The 17,500-nt window shown below is 38.8% G+C and overlaps 3 protein-coding genes and 1 long non-coding RNA gene across 11 annotated transcripts in view; 3 read left to right on the top strand and 1 right to left on the bottom strand.

Annotated features, from left to right (window-relative positions):
* The window catches only part of LOC116048209 (NACHT, LRR and PYD domains-containing protein 3-like), a 126,186-nt gene that overhangs the window by 89,347 nt on the left and 19,339 nt on the right, over positions 1-17,500 (top strand). The window lies entirely within an intron of this gene.
* LOC116050979 overlaps positions 1-17,500 on the top strand; it is an 80,532-nt gene that overhangs the window by 55,476 nt on the left and 7,556 nt on the right. The window lies entirely within an intron of this gene.
* LOC116050991 (nascent polypeptide-associated complex subunit alpha, muscle-specific form-like) lies at positions 113-3,830 on the top strand. Of its 2 annotated transcripts, none has more exons than XM_031301200.2 (4): positions 113-227; positions 410-549; positions 1,515-1,982; positions 3,448-3,830. In XM_031301200.2, the coding sequence occupies exons 1-4, from the start codon at positions 211-213 to the stop codon at positions 3,660-3,662; spliced, it is 840 nt and encodes a 279-aa protein (XP_031157060.2). In that variant the 5' UTR covers positions 113-210; the 3' UTR covers positions 3,663-3,830. The 2 variants fall into 2 exon arrangements, 1 of the variants encoding a protein (XP_031157060.2); XR_004897101.1 differs by having other exon boundaries at positions 114-227; positions 381-549.
* Positions 4,645-15,884, bottom strand: LOC116048146. 6 transcript variants are annotated; one of them, XR_004897100.1, is made up of 19 exons: positions 15,769-15,884; positions 15,544-15,628; positions 15,256-15,394; positions 14,616-14,708; positions 14,142-14,528; positions 13,908-14,009; positions 13,573-13,805; positions 13,299-13,477; positions 13,126-13,216; positions 12,285-12,632; positions 12,075-12,192; positions 11,804-11,895; positions 11,515-11,632; positions 11,194-11,298; positions 10,735-10,935; positions 10,010-10,186; positions 8,323-9,225; positions 8,111-8,115; positions 4,645-4,654 (listed from the first exon to the last, which is right to left on the bottom strand). XR_004897100.1 is itself a non-coding variant. In XM_031297141.2 (18 exons), exons 2-18 carry the CDS (start codon positions 15,616-15,618, stop codon positions 9,008-9,010), a joined length of 2,637 nt encoding a protein of 878 aa, XP_031153001.2. In that variant the 5' UTR covers positions 15,619-15,628; positions 15,769-15,884; the 3' UTR covers positions 7,992-9,007. The 6 variants fall into 6 exon arrangements, 5 of the variants coding, with proteins under 5 accessions (XP_031153001.2, XP_031152998.2, XP_031153000.2 ...); XM_031297141.2 differs by lacking the exon at positions 4,645-4,654 and having other exon boundaries at positions 7,992-9,225; positions 12,285-12,425; positions 12,465-12,632; XM_031297138.2 differs by lacking the exon at positions 4,645-4,654 and having other exon boundaries at positions 7,992-9,225.

Below are 17,500 nucleotides of genomic sequence, written 5' to 3'. Positions count from 1 at the left end.
CTTACTGTATTTCTGATAGAAATGCCAGGTCAGGGGTCAACTCTAAGAAAGTGTGTGGTCTGCCACACAGAAATAAATGTGGCCTGCAAAACCTGCAAGGCAAAGCAACCTCAAAAGCTAAGGCTAAAAAAAAATTAGAAAAATTTGATGAGAAGCGGGAGAGCTGGGTCCATACCCACCAAAAAAATCGGACCACCTCCCACATAGTGGATGAAGCTTCTATGCTGGTATGTAATACTTTTATTATTTTCAAGCAGTTAAGTTACACAGTGTTGCTCTGTACATTTTCATGTTAATTGTTTTTACTATCATCTCTCTCTGTGTGTGTGTGTGTGTGTGTGTGTGTGTGTGTGTGTGTGTGTGTGTGTGTGTGTGTGTAGCTTGAAAAATTGCAGGCCCTGTGTGTAAGGGCTGTAATAGTTTTGTCCAAGCCTGGAAGAAAAGAGAATGCCTGGGTTTCGGAGGTTTTGGCACCCCGTTGCCAACTGACAGACACTTCTAAAAAGTGTCTTGAAAGAATGAAGGCACTCTATGAACTTGTTATTCAAGGTAAGGATGTTCTGTTATTTACAAAAAACAGTATTGTATTTGATGGCTTGTGTTCCTGTCACAGATAAGGCTGTGGTTGCCTTCTCTCAACTAACGGAACAGTCACATTATAATTATGCTTTATGCTTTTTAAAGTTAACTTATTGAGATATGTTAAAAACATACCAGCTAGCTATTAGCTGCTCAAATTTAAGTATCAATAAAAAAGAATAATTGCTTCTGCTTGGTTGGCAAGCAACACAGCAAAACATGCAATCTCTCTTTTGGTTTTTACCTCTTAATCAGCTAAAGTACAACTGTAAATAATCAGTTGGTGCTAGACTGGTTAAATGACTGTTCCATTTATGGTTTTCAGCCCTGGGGTTATTATGACAATTAGCCCCTCATTTATGTAAAACAAATTAAATTGTTGCCTTTTTTAAGTGGTAACACAGGTTCTGGCAGAGTAAATTATACAGCTATTATTGAAGGCTCAAAAGTGTGCTGCTGCAATGGTTTTACCATGGAGGGAGGATACCATAGCAGATCCAACTATAGAGCCATGTTGGTGGCTGATTTAAATTAACTATTATGTATTTTCATTACAGAGTTTTTGGTTCTGGCCTCTTCAAATTTATCAACTTTTTTCTACTACTGTGAAGACATAAGTATGGCAAAGAAGTGAGAAAATAATGGATTTTGAGAAAACAATATGAATTCTTGTGAACCATGTTAACATTTCTCAAAACAAATCCTAGCCCATACTAAGTTAAACCTGCAAAATACACCTGCTTAGTTAAAGGTATTTAACTCCATGAATTTGCATGAGATACAACAGGAAAGGCAAGGTTCAATATATGACATCATACAAATAATGCTTTTTAGATACAGCTAATTAATTCACAACAATCTTCATCACAGGGAACTTTACCTTAAAATAGTCCAAGTATTATTACTGTTAATCATTTAATACTCCTCCAATGAAGGCTGGACCCCGCAAGTTGCTGCAGGACATTCATCATCCCCAGTTGAACCCCCAACTACACCTCAACAGGCCCCACCAACAACACACGTTGCCGTTGCCCGGCCTCATCCCCCTGCAGCTTCACCTACACCTCAACAGGCCCCACCAACAACACACGTTGCCGTTGCCCGGCCTCATCCCCCTGCAGCTTCACCTACACCTCAACAGGCCCCACCAACAACACACGTTGCCGTTGCCCGGCCTCATCCCCCTGCAGCTTCACCTACACCTCAACAGGCCCCACCAACAACACACGTTGCCGTTGCCCGGCCTCATCACCCTGCAGCTTCACCTACACCTCAACAAGCCCCACCAACAACACACGTTGCCGTTGCCCGGCCTCATCACCCTGCAGCTTCACCTATACCCCCAAAGTCCTTGATTTTACCAGTAGCCTCCACTGGAGCCTCCCAAGTTTGTCAAGGAAAAGGTAAGCATAAGTAAGGGATAATGTAGAGGGAGGCATTATCCTGCCTATTACATGGCTACTTAACAAAATAAATAATAAATAAATAATTTGACACAAAATATTAATTTAAAAACAAAAGTATTGCTACCGATAAAGAAAATGGTCTGTTCCGTCTCTATGGTTGGTATCCTGCGTCCATAGCAACGTAAACTGTAGCTGTTTAATACAACGTTCCGTCTGTCACTCAACATCACAGTATCTCCTCCTCCTTGCTCGGCATCAGACTAGTGTGTGTACCGATCTTGTTCCAGCGACAAGCTACCAGATAGCCAGCTGTTTGCAGCGCATGCATTTCTGGCAAAAGCCAGGGTCCAGCATGCATTTAATCCCCCAATTACAGGCTGTGGTAGAAGCTGTCTTTTTTCCTTTTATTTGACCGCCAAAATGAGTCGGGCTGTAATGGGGTGATGCCCTGCTATTACTAGCTAGGTGGACAAACTCCTTCATCCAGCTGCTGTTTTAATCACTGCGGGTTGACTGAACTGAACATTTCCATTGATGGTGAAGTGAGACAAGTGAATGGGACTATTTATGTTGATGTTTCTGTCCTCATTCATCTCGTTTGTGACACACTTGTAAACACAATGTTGCAGTGTAACTAATTAGCGTTGTTGTCCCTATGGCTGAAATTACTGCGTAGCTATCATAGACTGTATAACAAATGTAGCGATAGGCGCTCACTAGATCTGCTGTCATTGCCTGAATTGGAGGACAGGAGTTGCTCCACTTTTCCCCACTTCTTGCCACAGCTGATACATAAATCAGACTTTTTTTCAGCGGATTGATGGCGACCATGGCGACACTCTGCTGTGCATGGCAACAGTCTGTTAATATTTTGCAACAGTCTGTTTTAAAGAAATAGCAGACCGTAGAATGCTGTCGAATTCAACTAAGCCGTGTAATAAAAGGTTCTAGCCTATACAAAGAGTACTGGAAATAACAATCATACTCGTACTTTGGGTAACGTGAACATATAAAGGAAGTTTGTCCATCCCTGTATTTGATCTATTTTGAATCAGGATGGCAGAAATGTGAATGTTTAAAAAAACGGTCAAAGGATTATTACCCTATTATTCAACTTACAATAACTGTTCCATTTAGCTGTCATCATAGTGTCATCAACACTTAAATCAGGCCTGTATTTGCCCATATTTTGGACATTAAGCTTACTGTCTGTTTTGGTGGCATAAACACCAGCAGCTTAAAACACATACCGTTCCTGCTAACAGCAGAGCCTGGTTATCCTTAAGGGTGTAATTTCTGTATCCAGTAAACCCTTTGCACTGCCTTCAATCCCAGATGAAGAAAGTATTAATTACAAGCCTTCATAATTAAAAGCAGAGTGCCAATAAAGACCATCCCAATTGTAAACTGTCTTAATAAATAGTTTTCTTTGTTTTTCTTTGTTTTTCCCTGTAATCAACAGGTGACAGTGTTGAAGGAGGCTGTCCAGCTCCCAGTAGAGTGGTGCCACGTAAAAGAAAAGGTCTGTTCATTTACTGTGTGTGTAAATCTATACATTTTGAATTGAAATTCATTGTTGGAGTCCTCATTATTGCTGTATTTCCATTTGTAAGTGGTTGTGGCCTATTATGTTTTGGCGATATGTCCACATTTATTTATTTATTTTGTCAAGCTTGACATTTAAAATAATCAAGCTAAATTTAATCTGTGGTCCCTTTCCCCATTAACCACTGCCACTCCATCAATAAGAAATGTCTTTTCCCCAAAAGCCGGGTAGTCATCTGCCATGAAAATGTGTTCCACAACTCCCTGACACCATAATGACTTTTACTGATTAGGATTCATGGGTTTATCTTATTATCTTATATTATATATTATATAATCTTATAGTCTATATATGCCTCCACTTATACCATGGTAACTTTTTTTTAACAATTACTATGTTTCAATGGTTACGCCTGAGGATTTGCATTCACATTCCATAAGGTTCTTCTGCAATGCAAACAGTGTTCACTAGAGTTTAGATTCTCGGCCCGAGCCCGGGCTGTTATTTTCCGCCACATCCTCGGGCCGGGCCGGACCCTTGATCAAGCAATTTTTTATTTTTTTTATCCATTACCTTATTATCCTATTTGGGTGGGGAGATAGCTATGCCATAATCAGAAATATTATAAATATATATATATATAGGCTATATAAAAGTAACAAATGTGTACAAAAGTTAGGCTGCAGTTACAAAATGCAGCACTTCATGCGCGGAGTCTCCTCCTCTCGCTCGCTCGTCAATGTTCCAGTGTCATATATCCATTTCCGTTTTGCGGCTGTGTTAATATTGTAATAACTTGTAATGCATGTACTTTTTGTGTATTTGTTTATTATTGTCACTGTAAGCTAAGGTTGCATTTCAGTTTAGTGCACTTTATTCAATAAAACAGAAAAATGAAATTGTTTCTTTTTTTTAATATCACACACTTTTAATTGAATAGTCAAATTCAGTTTTATCAACATCCAAGATAACATAACATGTATCTGGGAATTTGGTCAAACAATAGTTTAAAAAAAGCACGTCAACATTCTTAGCTGTGGCATCCTTAAGATGTCTAGATAGAAACCATACTGGCTATCCAATGAATAGTAAATTATATTGTTCTCTCAGTATTGGACTATAGCTCAACAGTGAATTGTCTATGGAGACATTGAAACCAGAACCAGAGCCAATCAAAAACTGTTACTCACAAATTCATCAACTATTTTGCTTACACATTATCAATGGAAGTGCCTTGACATACAGCACCTTGATTTTGACTCTGAGGTGAAGTTACCTCTCTTTCTGAAAGAGAAAACCCAGAGTCTCCCTCATCTCAGGGTTAACAAACTCAGAGTTTTCACTAAACCTGCTTTCTGAAATACCACCCAGATCTTACTTTCCCACTCTGTATGCAAATAAACATGTGAATAACACAGACACACTACTAACAGAATATAATAATATCTACAACTCATGATTCACTCAGTGGTTTCAGTAACATGAGAAACACTCTGAATGAGTAGGCCTAGGCTAGCCTACAGATTTCCGATCATAGTTGAGAGGGCAGTGTTAAATGTGGACACATGACACATTCCTGTTATCACTGCTATTAGAATGTGAACACGTGGCTCAAACCACCTCCATATTTTATCCGATCTCAATGCATACTGAAAGAGTTTTCACCTGTACTTAAGAGTTGTCCACTTGTTTGTGTTTGTATGGGTATATGTGTACATATACATCATGTGTTTTGGTATTTTTGGCACACTTCTATCCTCAGCTTACTACACTAAGACATTAAGTCTATTTTTCTAAAATAAAGAGCTTTGTGCAATAGTGTGATGCCAACCATGTCTTTGAAACATTTCAAACTGAGGAAATGATTGTGACATAGGTCAGTGGGTATCATAAATGATGAAAAAAACAATCAGTTCTGTTCTAATAGGACCCTTGGCGTTCATTTGGATAACATCGTAGGCTGAAAGGCCCGTGTTGAAAGTGTGTGTTATCATTTACAACAAAGATTGTATTTTGTACGCACAATTGGGGTGAATCAAAGGGTTTATTTTATACCAGGCTGCATTACAGAGCATATTCATATCTAAACACAATTAAAGCTTACTTTTCAGGTACAGACTGTCATGAAGGTTGTGTAGAGGAATAGAAACCAGTCTCTCTCCAGGCAAGCACAGAGAATATGGTCTGATCTTTATTCTCCATGCCAACTATGAGCTTTTATCCTCTGGAAGAAGATATAGGGTACCCCAATGTAAATTAGACATTATTTTTAAACTAGGCCTGATTTGGACCTGCATCAATTAAAACTTTAAATAATGTTGCTTGAGGCTGCAGGGGTTGTGCAATAGCTTCATGATATGATGCATAAGGTAGGTTGCCTTAATCAGTCTTTGAAAGATGAGCAATAGATTGTGGCTGTGTGATGTGATTCAGTCTGGCTATCACTTTGTTTATATTTTTTTATTGTAAGTAGGGCCTATATGTCAGCTGTATGATAAAACAATATGTTAAGTGTTATGTGTGAAGCATTTGAATCATATCCCTCTGGAGACAATAAAGTATCTCCTGCAACATGGTCTCCATGATGTGTAAAAATGAAAACGTCGTAGGACTATAACAAACACATCGTTGGAAAGGTCTCAACCTGGAGAGTAACATCTGTCAGTCTGAAGAGGATCCATTACTCCTGCTTTGAAGTATTGACCTCTGAACCTTGAACCCAGTACATCTTTGAAGGCTTGTCATTTAGCAACAGAAGGTACTACACACATAGGACCAGCTGTTCTAGAAAGCTCTGGACCTCAGCTCTCATGTAGATATGGTCACCAAAGTTTACCCACTGTAAGCACTGTCAAATATGGTAATAAGCTATTTTCACCTATTTACCGATTTGATTTTTAAAATCTGATGACACCAGTGTGTTCCCCATCCCATAAAACCCCAGGGTGTAGCCAACATTATACACTGCCAACTTCTAATTATGAGAAATATACCAATATATTTAAAAACTACAACTCCCACTAGATCCGCACCCCAGAACCTGTTTCAAAGCCAGTATACTTGTAGTTCTTCCGGGGTGGGTGGAGGGACATGTTCGACTCCTGTGTTTCTGCTGTCTGCCGTGAATGGGCTCCATTCCATTTCATTTTGCCGCCGCCGGCCGGCCGACCGAGCAAACAGTACATGAGACAAATACATGAAACTTTATTTTATTATTATTGTTATCTTTATTGTTTACATCCTCACATACAACGTGTGACGAACAAATCAATAATACTTGTGATATGTATTTTGTCTTTTGGATCCGCAATTACTAGCTACGTCACGTCCGCGGAGGATGCCCGGTTAAGTAAACGTTATTAAAAAAAAAAAAAATGTATTATACGGTACTTAACTTACTGGAAAAACTAAGCAGCTTGTCCTACGGTTGCTGGTGACAAAATCACTCATTTAATATCCACATTGAAGCGATACTGCCGTTAAAGCACTGCCTGATCGCTGTCCGATTCTATGACATGAATGACCGCATTGCATTGTGGGATATGGAATTTGAGTGCGCTCCCCTTGTACCGTAGTGTTTGTTTACAGCAGCATACTATAATATTTCACCAGTAATAAAACCGAAATAATGTAATTCATTAAAGAAATGAATACCATGTTAACATCTCGTAAATAAATGTAGATTAATGTAGCGTTATAGTTTTAAAATGTCAATAAACAATTTAGCAATCCAGCATCCCTGGTAATAGAACCCAAATAAGAACGCCCCTTTGTGTTAATTATTGTATCCAGAGCAGTCCTTCAGCAGGATGATACAAAATATATTTGTTCTAATGTTATGCAATAATTAATACATCTTACTATATACTTACTTGACATCCAAATGTCAAAATGTTATTTTTGCCTGAAAATGACTTTTACTTATTTTAAACACCCTATATACAACTGGCATACAACAGAAAAATGACAAATCAGTTATTTCGCATACATATTTTATTTTCACGAAGACAACATTAGCATGAACAAGGTTACATGCACTTACACTAACTCACAGTTTTATTCCTGAAGTAATGGCATTGGGAAATTTGTTGATTTTTTTGGAACAGTAATAGCAGTATAAACAGGAAACACTACAATCAAAACTCATGGGTAATGATCATTGTCATTTTCTAAAAATAAGTTAAATGTAGTAGCATGTACATTCAATTCCAAATAAGCCACACTGTCACTGTGAATAACAATATACTGGATTATGCAATTAAAAAAAACAAAAAAACTAGGGCACACAAATATCATCTACAACAGGGTTTTTCACATTTTTGAATGACGATTCATTCTACAGTTAAGAGCATGAGTTTACAATATTTAGTCCTCTGCCCCAAACAGATGGGCAAAGATATCAGCTGTTCTGATCAGCTGATCTCATCTATCTCTATCATCCTGCTGCTGCTGCCCCCATTTAAATATGATTATCTCTTTGCCTTTTGGACATTCATGTTGCTATTATGCGTGTGATACGATCAATGCTGTTTCATACAGTGGCCGACCTGGGCAAATGCGCTACAGTGGTTCAAAGCACTTACACTAGAAGAAACATGCAGTGCGTAAAAAACGCACAAACCCCAAAAACATATGCATCTTAAACACTGCATATCTAGTCAAAACACCATAAGTTCTACTTGTCTGAAAAAGGAGTGCTAAGTGAAACAGCATGACATGATATATATGTAATAATGACAAACAGCGGTAAACAATATTGTTTGGGATCACTTTCAGAGCGATTTGATGGACGATAGAAACACTGACAGCCAACCAAAACCATCCAAATGTACAACACGACATGGCAGATGTAACTGCAGAGGAATTACAATTACTACATTGTCATTGTAAAAATGAATTTAAATAGTTTGCGTGGTGTGAGTTATCCTCTAGGTGTGGTCAATCCCTCTTAATGCACTTGTATTTAGTGTTTGTTTTTTAGTTTGCATCATATCTGTGTTTGGAGCCGTTTGCAGTTGCGTATTAGTTTAGGCATTTAGCAACGTATTTTTTCATTTGCAGCACATATTTGTTGTTGTATTGGTTTGGGATTTTTGTATGTGTTGTTTTCATAGTTTCCTGAATATGGGGTCAGATTTATCACATATGTCGCAAGCACGATAAAACATGCTCACAAGCAAATTATATTGTCTTGCGCACAGATATTAGTCTTTGCATAACAATTCTACAACCGAGTGTCGTGCAGGCAGCTGGGAGTGTGACACAAAACATAGGAGTTACATAATGGCATCTTCGTGTATGAAACTAAACAGCATGCGCACAGCGCAGCCACCACGTGTGAGGAAGTGTCTGCTCTGAGAGAGCTGGAGGGCATACATGTTCTTGCAGGGAAGATTATATAGCGCCTGCGACACTTGACATAAATCCGATGCAATATCTTTCCATCTATAAAGCTAGTGTTGCGAAAAACTCTGGTTTACACTGCCTCAAAATCACTCTCATCTGAACTCTCATATACATGTTCTTTGTCGTCCTCCGGTATGTCCTCGGGTCCATCCTCAAGCAGAGAAGCAGCATTCGGTCCTAAAGCCTGGCTGTACCTTGAGCTAACGACTTGGAACTTCTCCTCCACATCAGCAAGCCTTTTCTGATGAAGACACAGCAGCCCACGATGCCCCTCTTCACTTAAACTGCCTACAAGGAAAATACAGAAGAGCTGTGACAATACCTCAATTGAGTTAGTGTAGTTCAGCTAGTCATTAACTATACTAAATGAACTACAGATAATTTAGATTCAGCCACAAGGAATCCATAATGTAATACCTGAGGACCTCAAAGTGATAGTCCAGGTCATATAGGCTTCCCTGTTGCGAGAATGGGCACATTTATTCAAATATGATTTTGTTATCATCAAGGGACCTTGAAACTGCACTGAGTGATTTCAGAACCTGTTTTTTTCAATTCTGAAAATAACCTGTGCTTTATGGAGACTTTTGTACCCTAATTATAAAAAAACACGAAGTTGCTAGTCCCAGCTAATTTACACCTTCATTTATACTTCTGTGGAGGCTCCACGCAGACCTTTTGCCGTAGCCTACTTCACTAGTATCTCTCTACCGAGCAAATTACACAACATTGAACAAAGAGATAATTTAGCAACAGTGACTATAAACTACCACTTGATTTTGTAAAGTGAACCTTCTGTAGCACCATATTATCGTTGCCTGTAAAGTATAGTGTGTCTTTGCACTGAAAAACAATTGATGAGGTTTGGCCATGTAAATTTCAGTTGAGCAGTTGTTAATGTTGCGCTGTCCCTCAAGTACGGCACACTGGATGGTTAAGGACCACTGACAAAAGGTCATGGTGTCAGTAAAATCAATAGGCAGGACGTGCAGCACTAGTTGCTTAGAAATTTATAGTATCCCTGAATCTGTCACTGTAAGGAGAACACAAAAAATTTAATTTGGCTTCTTACCACTGTTCCTGCCAGAAGACATTTCTGACATCATTTTGCGGAGACTCCAGGCCAGCTTTCTGAGGTAGGTGCAGTGCTGTCTCATCTCCCTCATCAAAATGATCTTTTCCTCTTGAAGCCGCACTTTTGACATGTAAACATCAAAAATCTTCTTCTTTGTGAGGATATTGCTCGATCCTGAAGTCACAAAAATAACATCCTTGAACACAAGTTTGACCTGTACAGTACATTCTTAACAGAAAGCATACCTGCTAAAAGATATGTAGTGTAGGCAAAACCTAGCCTGGAAATCCAGACACAAATCCGAAAGATTAAGGGTCTGGCAATGAGTAATAAAAATGGCCCAACTCGAGGGGCGGCACAAGCATGCATTTGAAATTTTTAATCTCACTGCACGCAACTGGATAACACTAGGACCAATCACAACAATACACGGGGTGACGTATCCAGAGCTCCATACGCTTAGCTACCAGCGGAGCTAACTGGGAGATTAAACTGTCGTCATCTGTTTAGCTCGCCTCTGGCCCGACTATATCAGATACACCGATGTGATTGGTGCAGCTCGGCTACAAGGGCATAGTTAATGAGCAGCATTACTGAATGCCAGAGTGACTCGCTGAGCAAATTCAAATTGTGCTCTCGCGAGAACTCTGGATTTCCAGGCTAGGCAAAACCCATAAATACAAGCAATACACACATACACACACACAGAAATTGTTCAATACCTCTGCTGTGCACTTCCCACGGCCGTATTAGACAGTCTGCCCCACTGTCTCCTCCCACCACAGAGAGTCTGCTCTCCACCTTATCCTCAAGGATGCGTTCCTCATCTGCAACCTGCTCATTGTACAGCTTGATTTTTTCAAACAGCTTTTTCTTCTCTTCCCCCAATTTCCTTCGTCGCAACTGTCGAATTTTGTTGCTGTCTATAGTTACAAAATACAGAAAACATAATGCAGATATGATAAATGCAATACTGTTAAAGCCTTATACTTAAAATCATTTAACAATTGATACATCAAAAAAAAAAAAAAATGAATAAAAAGACATAATAGCCATAGTATCTGTAAAATTCAAAAGAAATAGATTTTAAAACTAAGGACTTGTAGATACAGAAATAAACAATCCAGATAAGACATCTGCAAGTGATATAAATGACAATATTAGATCAGTTATCAACATACCAGTCTGATTATAAAGGCTGGCTTTTCTGTGATGAACCGCAAGAAACATTTCTTCAATTGATTCCTGAAGAGGTTGTTGGTCATCACATCTGGTACCTGCAGAATCTTAAAATACAAAAGCAATATAAACAACAAAAAACAAAACAAATCTGATCTATCTTTTAGGTTGTACATTTAAAAATTCCAAATGCATAAAGCAAAAGCTAATGGCTGGGGAAGGAGCAGGAGGTGCAGGGCCATGCAAGGAAGGTCTGAGTCATATAATTGACTATCACAATACATTAGCAAACTATGTAAAAGAATGTCCATAAAATATTATACCATCAGAAGCCCATTCTCTGACATCATGAACCCATTGATGCACCATGTTGTCAGGGCAACCAAGTTGATTGCTCAAATCTTCCAGTCTCTGAGACTCAGCCTCAGCCTTTTCACAAGTCTACAGTAAAAAAAGCAAGATTTTTAAGATGTTATCTTCAAAGGGTAAGACAAATCATAGAGGCTTTATACTGTATATACAGTATCTAAGACACATTGGTCAAACAGGACATTGTTTTTATATGAATATGGTCAGTAAACCTGATCATGTCTCATGTTAGCTGGTCAATACCTTGACGTATCTGCTGGATAATGCCAGATGAAGGCCATCCTGCTTCCGTCGGTTCCATCCAATAGCATGGACTGTTAACATGTCATTCCTGGCTTTTTAACATAATGAATAAAGTGATGGAGGAAAGTCCCATTAATGGTCATCGTTTTTCAGTTAATCAAATCCTTCACAGTTGAGCTTTAATTTTTAGATAAATGTAACAGTTTTATTGATGTATTGTCATAGGGTATTATTAAGAGTTTCATCTTACACAAAGAGTAGGTTGACTTACCAGATTTTGTCATGTACTTGGTTGTGAGGGCACAACGAGAAAGGTAGCTGTTAACCATTTCAACCTCCTCCCCTGCAGTTGTGCCAGCACCCTCTTGGTTTTTGCCACTCCAGATTATCTAACAAATCAGTGTGGACATTTATTTTATAATCATATGTATTATACACAAAAGTTACCATTTAAAATTGTATGATAAAGACCATGTAGTACCTCACACTTGGTTGAATGGGCCTTGGCATGCATGACAGAAAGGAATGGCTTCATCTGCAGTAAAGGTCTGAGTTCTGACATGGAGACCGACAACTTTTCAAGGTAGGGCCAATACTTGCAAGCAATATCCGTGCAAAAGAACTGTCCATTTGTGGCTGCCTGAAGCTCCTTTTGCAGGAACAGCGGATAAGCAAATATTTCCCCCCTATACATGTTGAGGGCCTTCAATAGCACTCCGTGTCGGCAAACAACTACCTCAATGCCCTCTTCATCCAGTTTACTAGCTCTTCTGGCAGTCTCACGTGCAGCAGACCACTGACTGGCTCCACAGATTCCTCTGCCGGCAGTCTGCATGACAAAATAGTTATGCTTATAACAGAAACAAAAAAAATGATCCTATGTAATTACTTTATCCATCAGGACCATGGAGTCAGGTTACATTACACCAAAGAGCATCTTTATAATGATTGGAGACATTAAATATTTACTTTCAAAATACAACTGGATGTTTTGTCAGGGCTCAAGGAGCTTCAGAAAATGCATCTTTCACTTAACCCTACTCCAGCTAAGCAAACAAGGTGACAAAAACATGCATACTCGCTACATGTTACCGAAATCTAGCCACTTTGGATGTCACCACACATACCCAATTTCAAACCCAAAATTACTTGGATGAGATGCAACATATTGCTCAAATTGCTGGTTGGGAGATACTAGTCTGTTCCATTTAAGCGGACACCATCTGGTCTTGAGGGAAGAAATAACTAATTTGTAATGGAAATCCTACATTTCAAGTTTTAAGCCATACACTGCAAAAACAATATATAAATATTTAACTAACACTTTTCATTTTACTCCTGATCTCCTCAACAAAATGCTGTACTTCAGCGTCCTTGGCGATGAAAGTACCGTCAAAATACGGTTGCTCTGACCTAAATAAAATAAGAAAAAAGATCTTGTTCAGTGTAAGACATTACTTGTTCAGTTCATTTTACTAAGTGTAAAACAACTAACCCTTTTGACTGTCGAAATCGGTACTGCTTTCTGTTGCCATCTGCGCAAAGAGCTATCATGTTGGGTGTACATGCCGGGCAGGTGAAGTGCTGTACACTGGCCATATTCTCACAGTGGTACTGGCAGAATGTGTACTCCAAATAACTCCTTTGGAATATGTCTCCATGGATTTTGCCAGCCTATACATTTGCAGGTGAATTAGTAAAAAAAAAGTCAAATTAAGTAGCTCTAAAATATCTTTACTTGAGGCAACTATTATCCACGCTGATCTTACCCTTCCAAATTGACAGGTCCTCTTCTCCAACATCCTCAAAAAACCCTGACGCGACAAACTGGGAGCCACAGTTTTCATCTCTTCAAATGAAGTGAAGACATCCACTGAAAACAATGTGTCAGCATTCACAGATGCTGGCCAATACCCACTGCGTATGAGGTCGCTCATGTCAGGTGTCCACTGTGCCAGACATAATTTGCAAGATAGGTTTGGCAAGTGCAAATCATACCGACCTATAAAAAGAAAAAAGTAGTAAATTTAATGCATGGTTATGTTGTGACAATACCTCTGGACTGGACAAGAAAAATATATATATAAAAAGCCATAGTTCATACCATTTATGCAAACCATAATTATTGCTCTACCAGCTGATTCTGTTATGGTTGCAGGATCACACATGCACAACTGGACAGGTCTCACTGTAGGCAAAAGACATACTGAAAAGAGAAGTTCAATAAATAGTGAGAAGCTTTAAACAATTATTATTATTATTATTTTTATTAAATTAAAATTTTAATAAAAACAAGGACACAACTTCAACCACTTTACCAAAAAGATCAAAGCACTACCTTGATTGACCAGTGTATATCCGCCATCTTGCTTTACGCAGCACACTGTTGGCTCTATGGGCTTGTAAATTCCCCCAATGCAGGACTCCCTGTTATGGAGTGTGCGTTTTTTGTGGATGTGTATGTCACACTCCGTACACAGCCACTCCTCTGGCATGCAGTCTCTGCATCGAATGATGGCAGGAGATGTGCAGTGGCTGCAGTTGTTCTCTGGAACCACATTGCAGGACAACAAGGAGCTCAGATGATAAGACCTCGCTTTCCGCCACTCATCTTGGGCTGCAGATTGGTGCAAGCCCCATGATGTGGAGGTGGAAGGATGTCCACTTGCATCTGCAATATCTTCTGAGGTCTGCAGAATGTCCTGCAGTTTGTTCATCTCACTCTCTGAAAAACAGATAAAATAAAACAAACATCTTTTCACCTTTCATGCTTTTTACCAACTTGCTTAATTACAGTAGGGTTTCATCTTACCAAATAACTGTTGAGAGGAGTCTGACTGGGTCACTGTGAGAACCTCCTCAGCTGACTCAAAAGGAGTAGAGTCCTCACTGGGAACCACGGAAACTAAAAAGATAGATAGAAACAGGCTGTATTTGGCATAAAAATACAATGTTTGTTTGATGACTTCAGGCTATAATACGGAAATGTTACATGTAAATCAATATTAGTTACATTCAATATAATATGAACCTGACCAGGACTGCTTCACTTCCATTTAACATCTTTGGATTAGTTTAGCAGTAGTTGACATTAAAGTTAACATTGCAGAATGCATTTATAGTCCTAGTTTAAAATATACATTTAAAAATAGATGAAGTCAAAACATACATGAAAGATCCACCATGTGGTCTTTCTAATGGCACAGTTTAACATATTTAAAAGGACAAAATTATCAAAAATAGGAAACAGAAACCCTATTAATATCGTAGACAAAATAAAAGAAACACCCCCTATTTTTGTTGTCAATGTTATAAAAAGAAACAAAAACAAAATGTAATTACATAAGGCTTAGCTATGAAATACCAAACTACATATTGGATCGAATGGACACAGTACTTAAGTTAATTCCGATTCTTGAGATCAGTAATCAAAAATAATCTTGGAAGACTACCTGTAGCTGAAGCACGATTCCGTGTCTCTCCGCTTCTGCTCCTTTTTAGCAGTGGACTTCCTTCAGCATTTCTTTCCACCCATCGGACCTGAAAAGTACTGCCTGTAGCAGAGTCTGCTTCGCCCTTGGCTTTCTTTTCCTTGGATGGCAGAAAGATTGAAGAAAGAAAGAAAGAAAGGAAGAAAGAAGAAGCATTGTATGACAACACTGAAATACAGTTATACAAATATCACTCTCTAATTCCCACACTTTAGTATCATCACCAATATGGCAAGATTACGGTCTTACTTTTTCTTGAGCCAGAAGCATATCAGCAAGGAAAATAGCATCTTCTGCTTCCCAGTTATCTTGCTGATCAGCCATTTCAACAATACTATGTTGTATAAGTGAGACAAAAACATTGTCAGAAAGAAAGAATGCCATAGGCACGTTCAAATGTTCAGGCACTGTGTGTTTTGGACAGTAAGACAGTAATGTGAAATACAAAAGAAGGAATAGAATGACAATACTTACTTGAAGACAGTAGGCCTTCTAGATGAGATCGCAGTGCTGGCGCAAGCGCGAGACAAAGAGAGAGACAAAGAGAGACAAAGAGAGAGAGAGAGAGAGAGAGAGAGAGAGAGAGAGAGAGACAGAATGTCTGTGTGTGTGTGTGTGTGTGTGTGTGTGTGTGTGTGTGTGTGTGTGTGTGTGTGTGTGTTTGTGTGTGTCTGTGTTGTGTGTCTGTGTTTGTGATGAATATAATAGGAGTGGCTCTTAAAAGAGCCGTTGGTTGATTAATAAAGGAGGTACTGTAGAGGTGGAGGTAACAGGGAGAAGGGTGGTTGGTAACAGGAGCTGTTAAAGAGAGGAAAACAAAAACAAAACATGGTTATTTATCTTGCAGCATGCATGAATTTCTCACATAAAAAATAGAGAACTGTATCAAAATAAAAAAAAGATAACCATGATGCAGATGTTGCATAATGTAAACAACTTGTATTTTGTAATATTCAACATGTAAACTGCATGAATATTAGCAAAATAAGGGACAGTAACGTTTGGTATTTGAGCTCAGTATTACAAAGCTCTAACGGTACAGTTCACGAATGCACGTAATGTCAGAGGTAACGTAGGCTAAAACTATGTTTACAACACTTTACAGGATTATTAAAATTACGCAAAATAAGCTTAAACGATTGTTAAATAGACCCAACCGGACACGACATGACCAGTTCCGACAGATCGCGTCGGACCTGTCAAGCTAGCCTTTCAGCTAACGTTAGAATAATAAAACGAGCTAACGTTAGCTTATTTATGTAAATCACGTAATTATTACGTTAATAACATTCGGCTCTCTATCCCCAAATTAAATTAAATTAATATGGCAACACTAATAGGCAGTCTATCAAAGTTCAAACAAAAGCCATTAATGAATTAAAAATATATAAAGCTAGCCTTTTAGCTAGCTAACGTTGGAATGATAAAACGAGCTAGCGTATTTATGCTACTTTTTTCCTAAATCCTTCAATTCCCAACTCTAACGTTAATAACCTTCGGCTCTCTACCACGAAATTAAATAAAGATGGCAACACTCATGGGCAATCTAACACAGTTTAAACAAAAGCAATTAATGAATTAAATACATTAATATATGTCAACGATGTATCTTCATCTTACCTGGCAGGGAAGGAAGTTGGAATATACTGTTCTTCTCTTTGGTCCGCGGGGAATTGTTGGCATTGAGGAAAAGTATCGCCCCCTGCTGGTATAGTACCTTCATAATGCGTGTAGTGTTCACGCCTCGGCGAGGTAAACCGTGACACTGACACGCCAAACCCAGTGGACCAGCGGGTGTATTACACGCTTAGGCGTGATACTGGGTTGAATGTACATACATGGCATTTAGGAAACCTTTATTGCAAGGTTGGCACGGCAAGATGTCCAGACATAATGCAACAGTAATTTTCGTTTTTTGCGTCCTGCTGCTCCGATCGTCAGCCAGGTAATATTTTTCTTACTAAAGCAGTATATGAAGTAAGGGATAATCACCTCAAGGCAGGGCAATAAACAGTTTGATATGCCCGGCTTGTGGACGGCTTACCTTCCACAAGCCGGGCATATCAAACTGTTTATTGCCCTGCCTTGAGGTGATTATCCCGTTTATTCTACTTCTTGCTTGCCAACATAATAAAACAATTCAAATGCTTTTTCTTATTCGTATTGCATGGTTATTAAATGTATACTCTGTTTGAGTTCATTATGC

The sequence above is a fragment of the Sander lucioperca genome, chromosome 4 (assembly GCF_008315115.2).
Source record: "Sander lucioperca isolate FBNREF2018 chromosome 4, SLUC_FBN_1.2, whole genome shotgun sequence".
NCBI lineage: Eukaryota > Metazoa > Chordata > Actinopteri > Perciformes > Percidae > Sander > Sander lucioperca.
This window is presented reverse-complemented; position numbering and strand designations above follow the sequence as displayed.

Coding starts and splice junctions, on each gene's coding strand:
- LOC116050991 (XM_031301200.2), top strand. Junction 550..1,514: donor CTATGAACTTGTTATTCAAG/GTAAGGATGTTC, acceptor CCTCCAATGAAG/GCTGGACCCCGCAAGTTGCT. Junction 1,983..3,447: donor CCAAGTTTGTCAAGGAAAAG/GTAAGCATAAGT, acceptor TGTAATCAACAG/GTGACAGTGTTGAAGGAGGC.
- LOC116048146 (XM_031297138.2), bottom strand. CDS start 15,618: ATGGCTGATCAGCAAGATAACTGGGAAGCAGAAGATGCTATTTTCCTT. Junction 14,709..15,255: donor GAATCGTGCTTCAGCTACAG/GTAGTCTTCCAA, acceptor CTATCTTTTTAG/TTTCCGTGGTTCCCAGTGAG. Junction 12,633..13,125: donor TCAGGAGTAAAATGAAAAGT/GTTAGTTAAATA, acceptor TTTGTCATGCAG/ACTGCCGGCAGAGGAATCTG.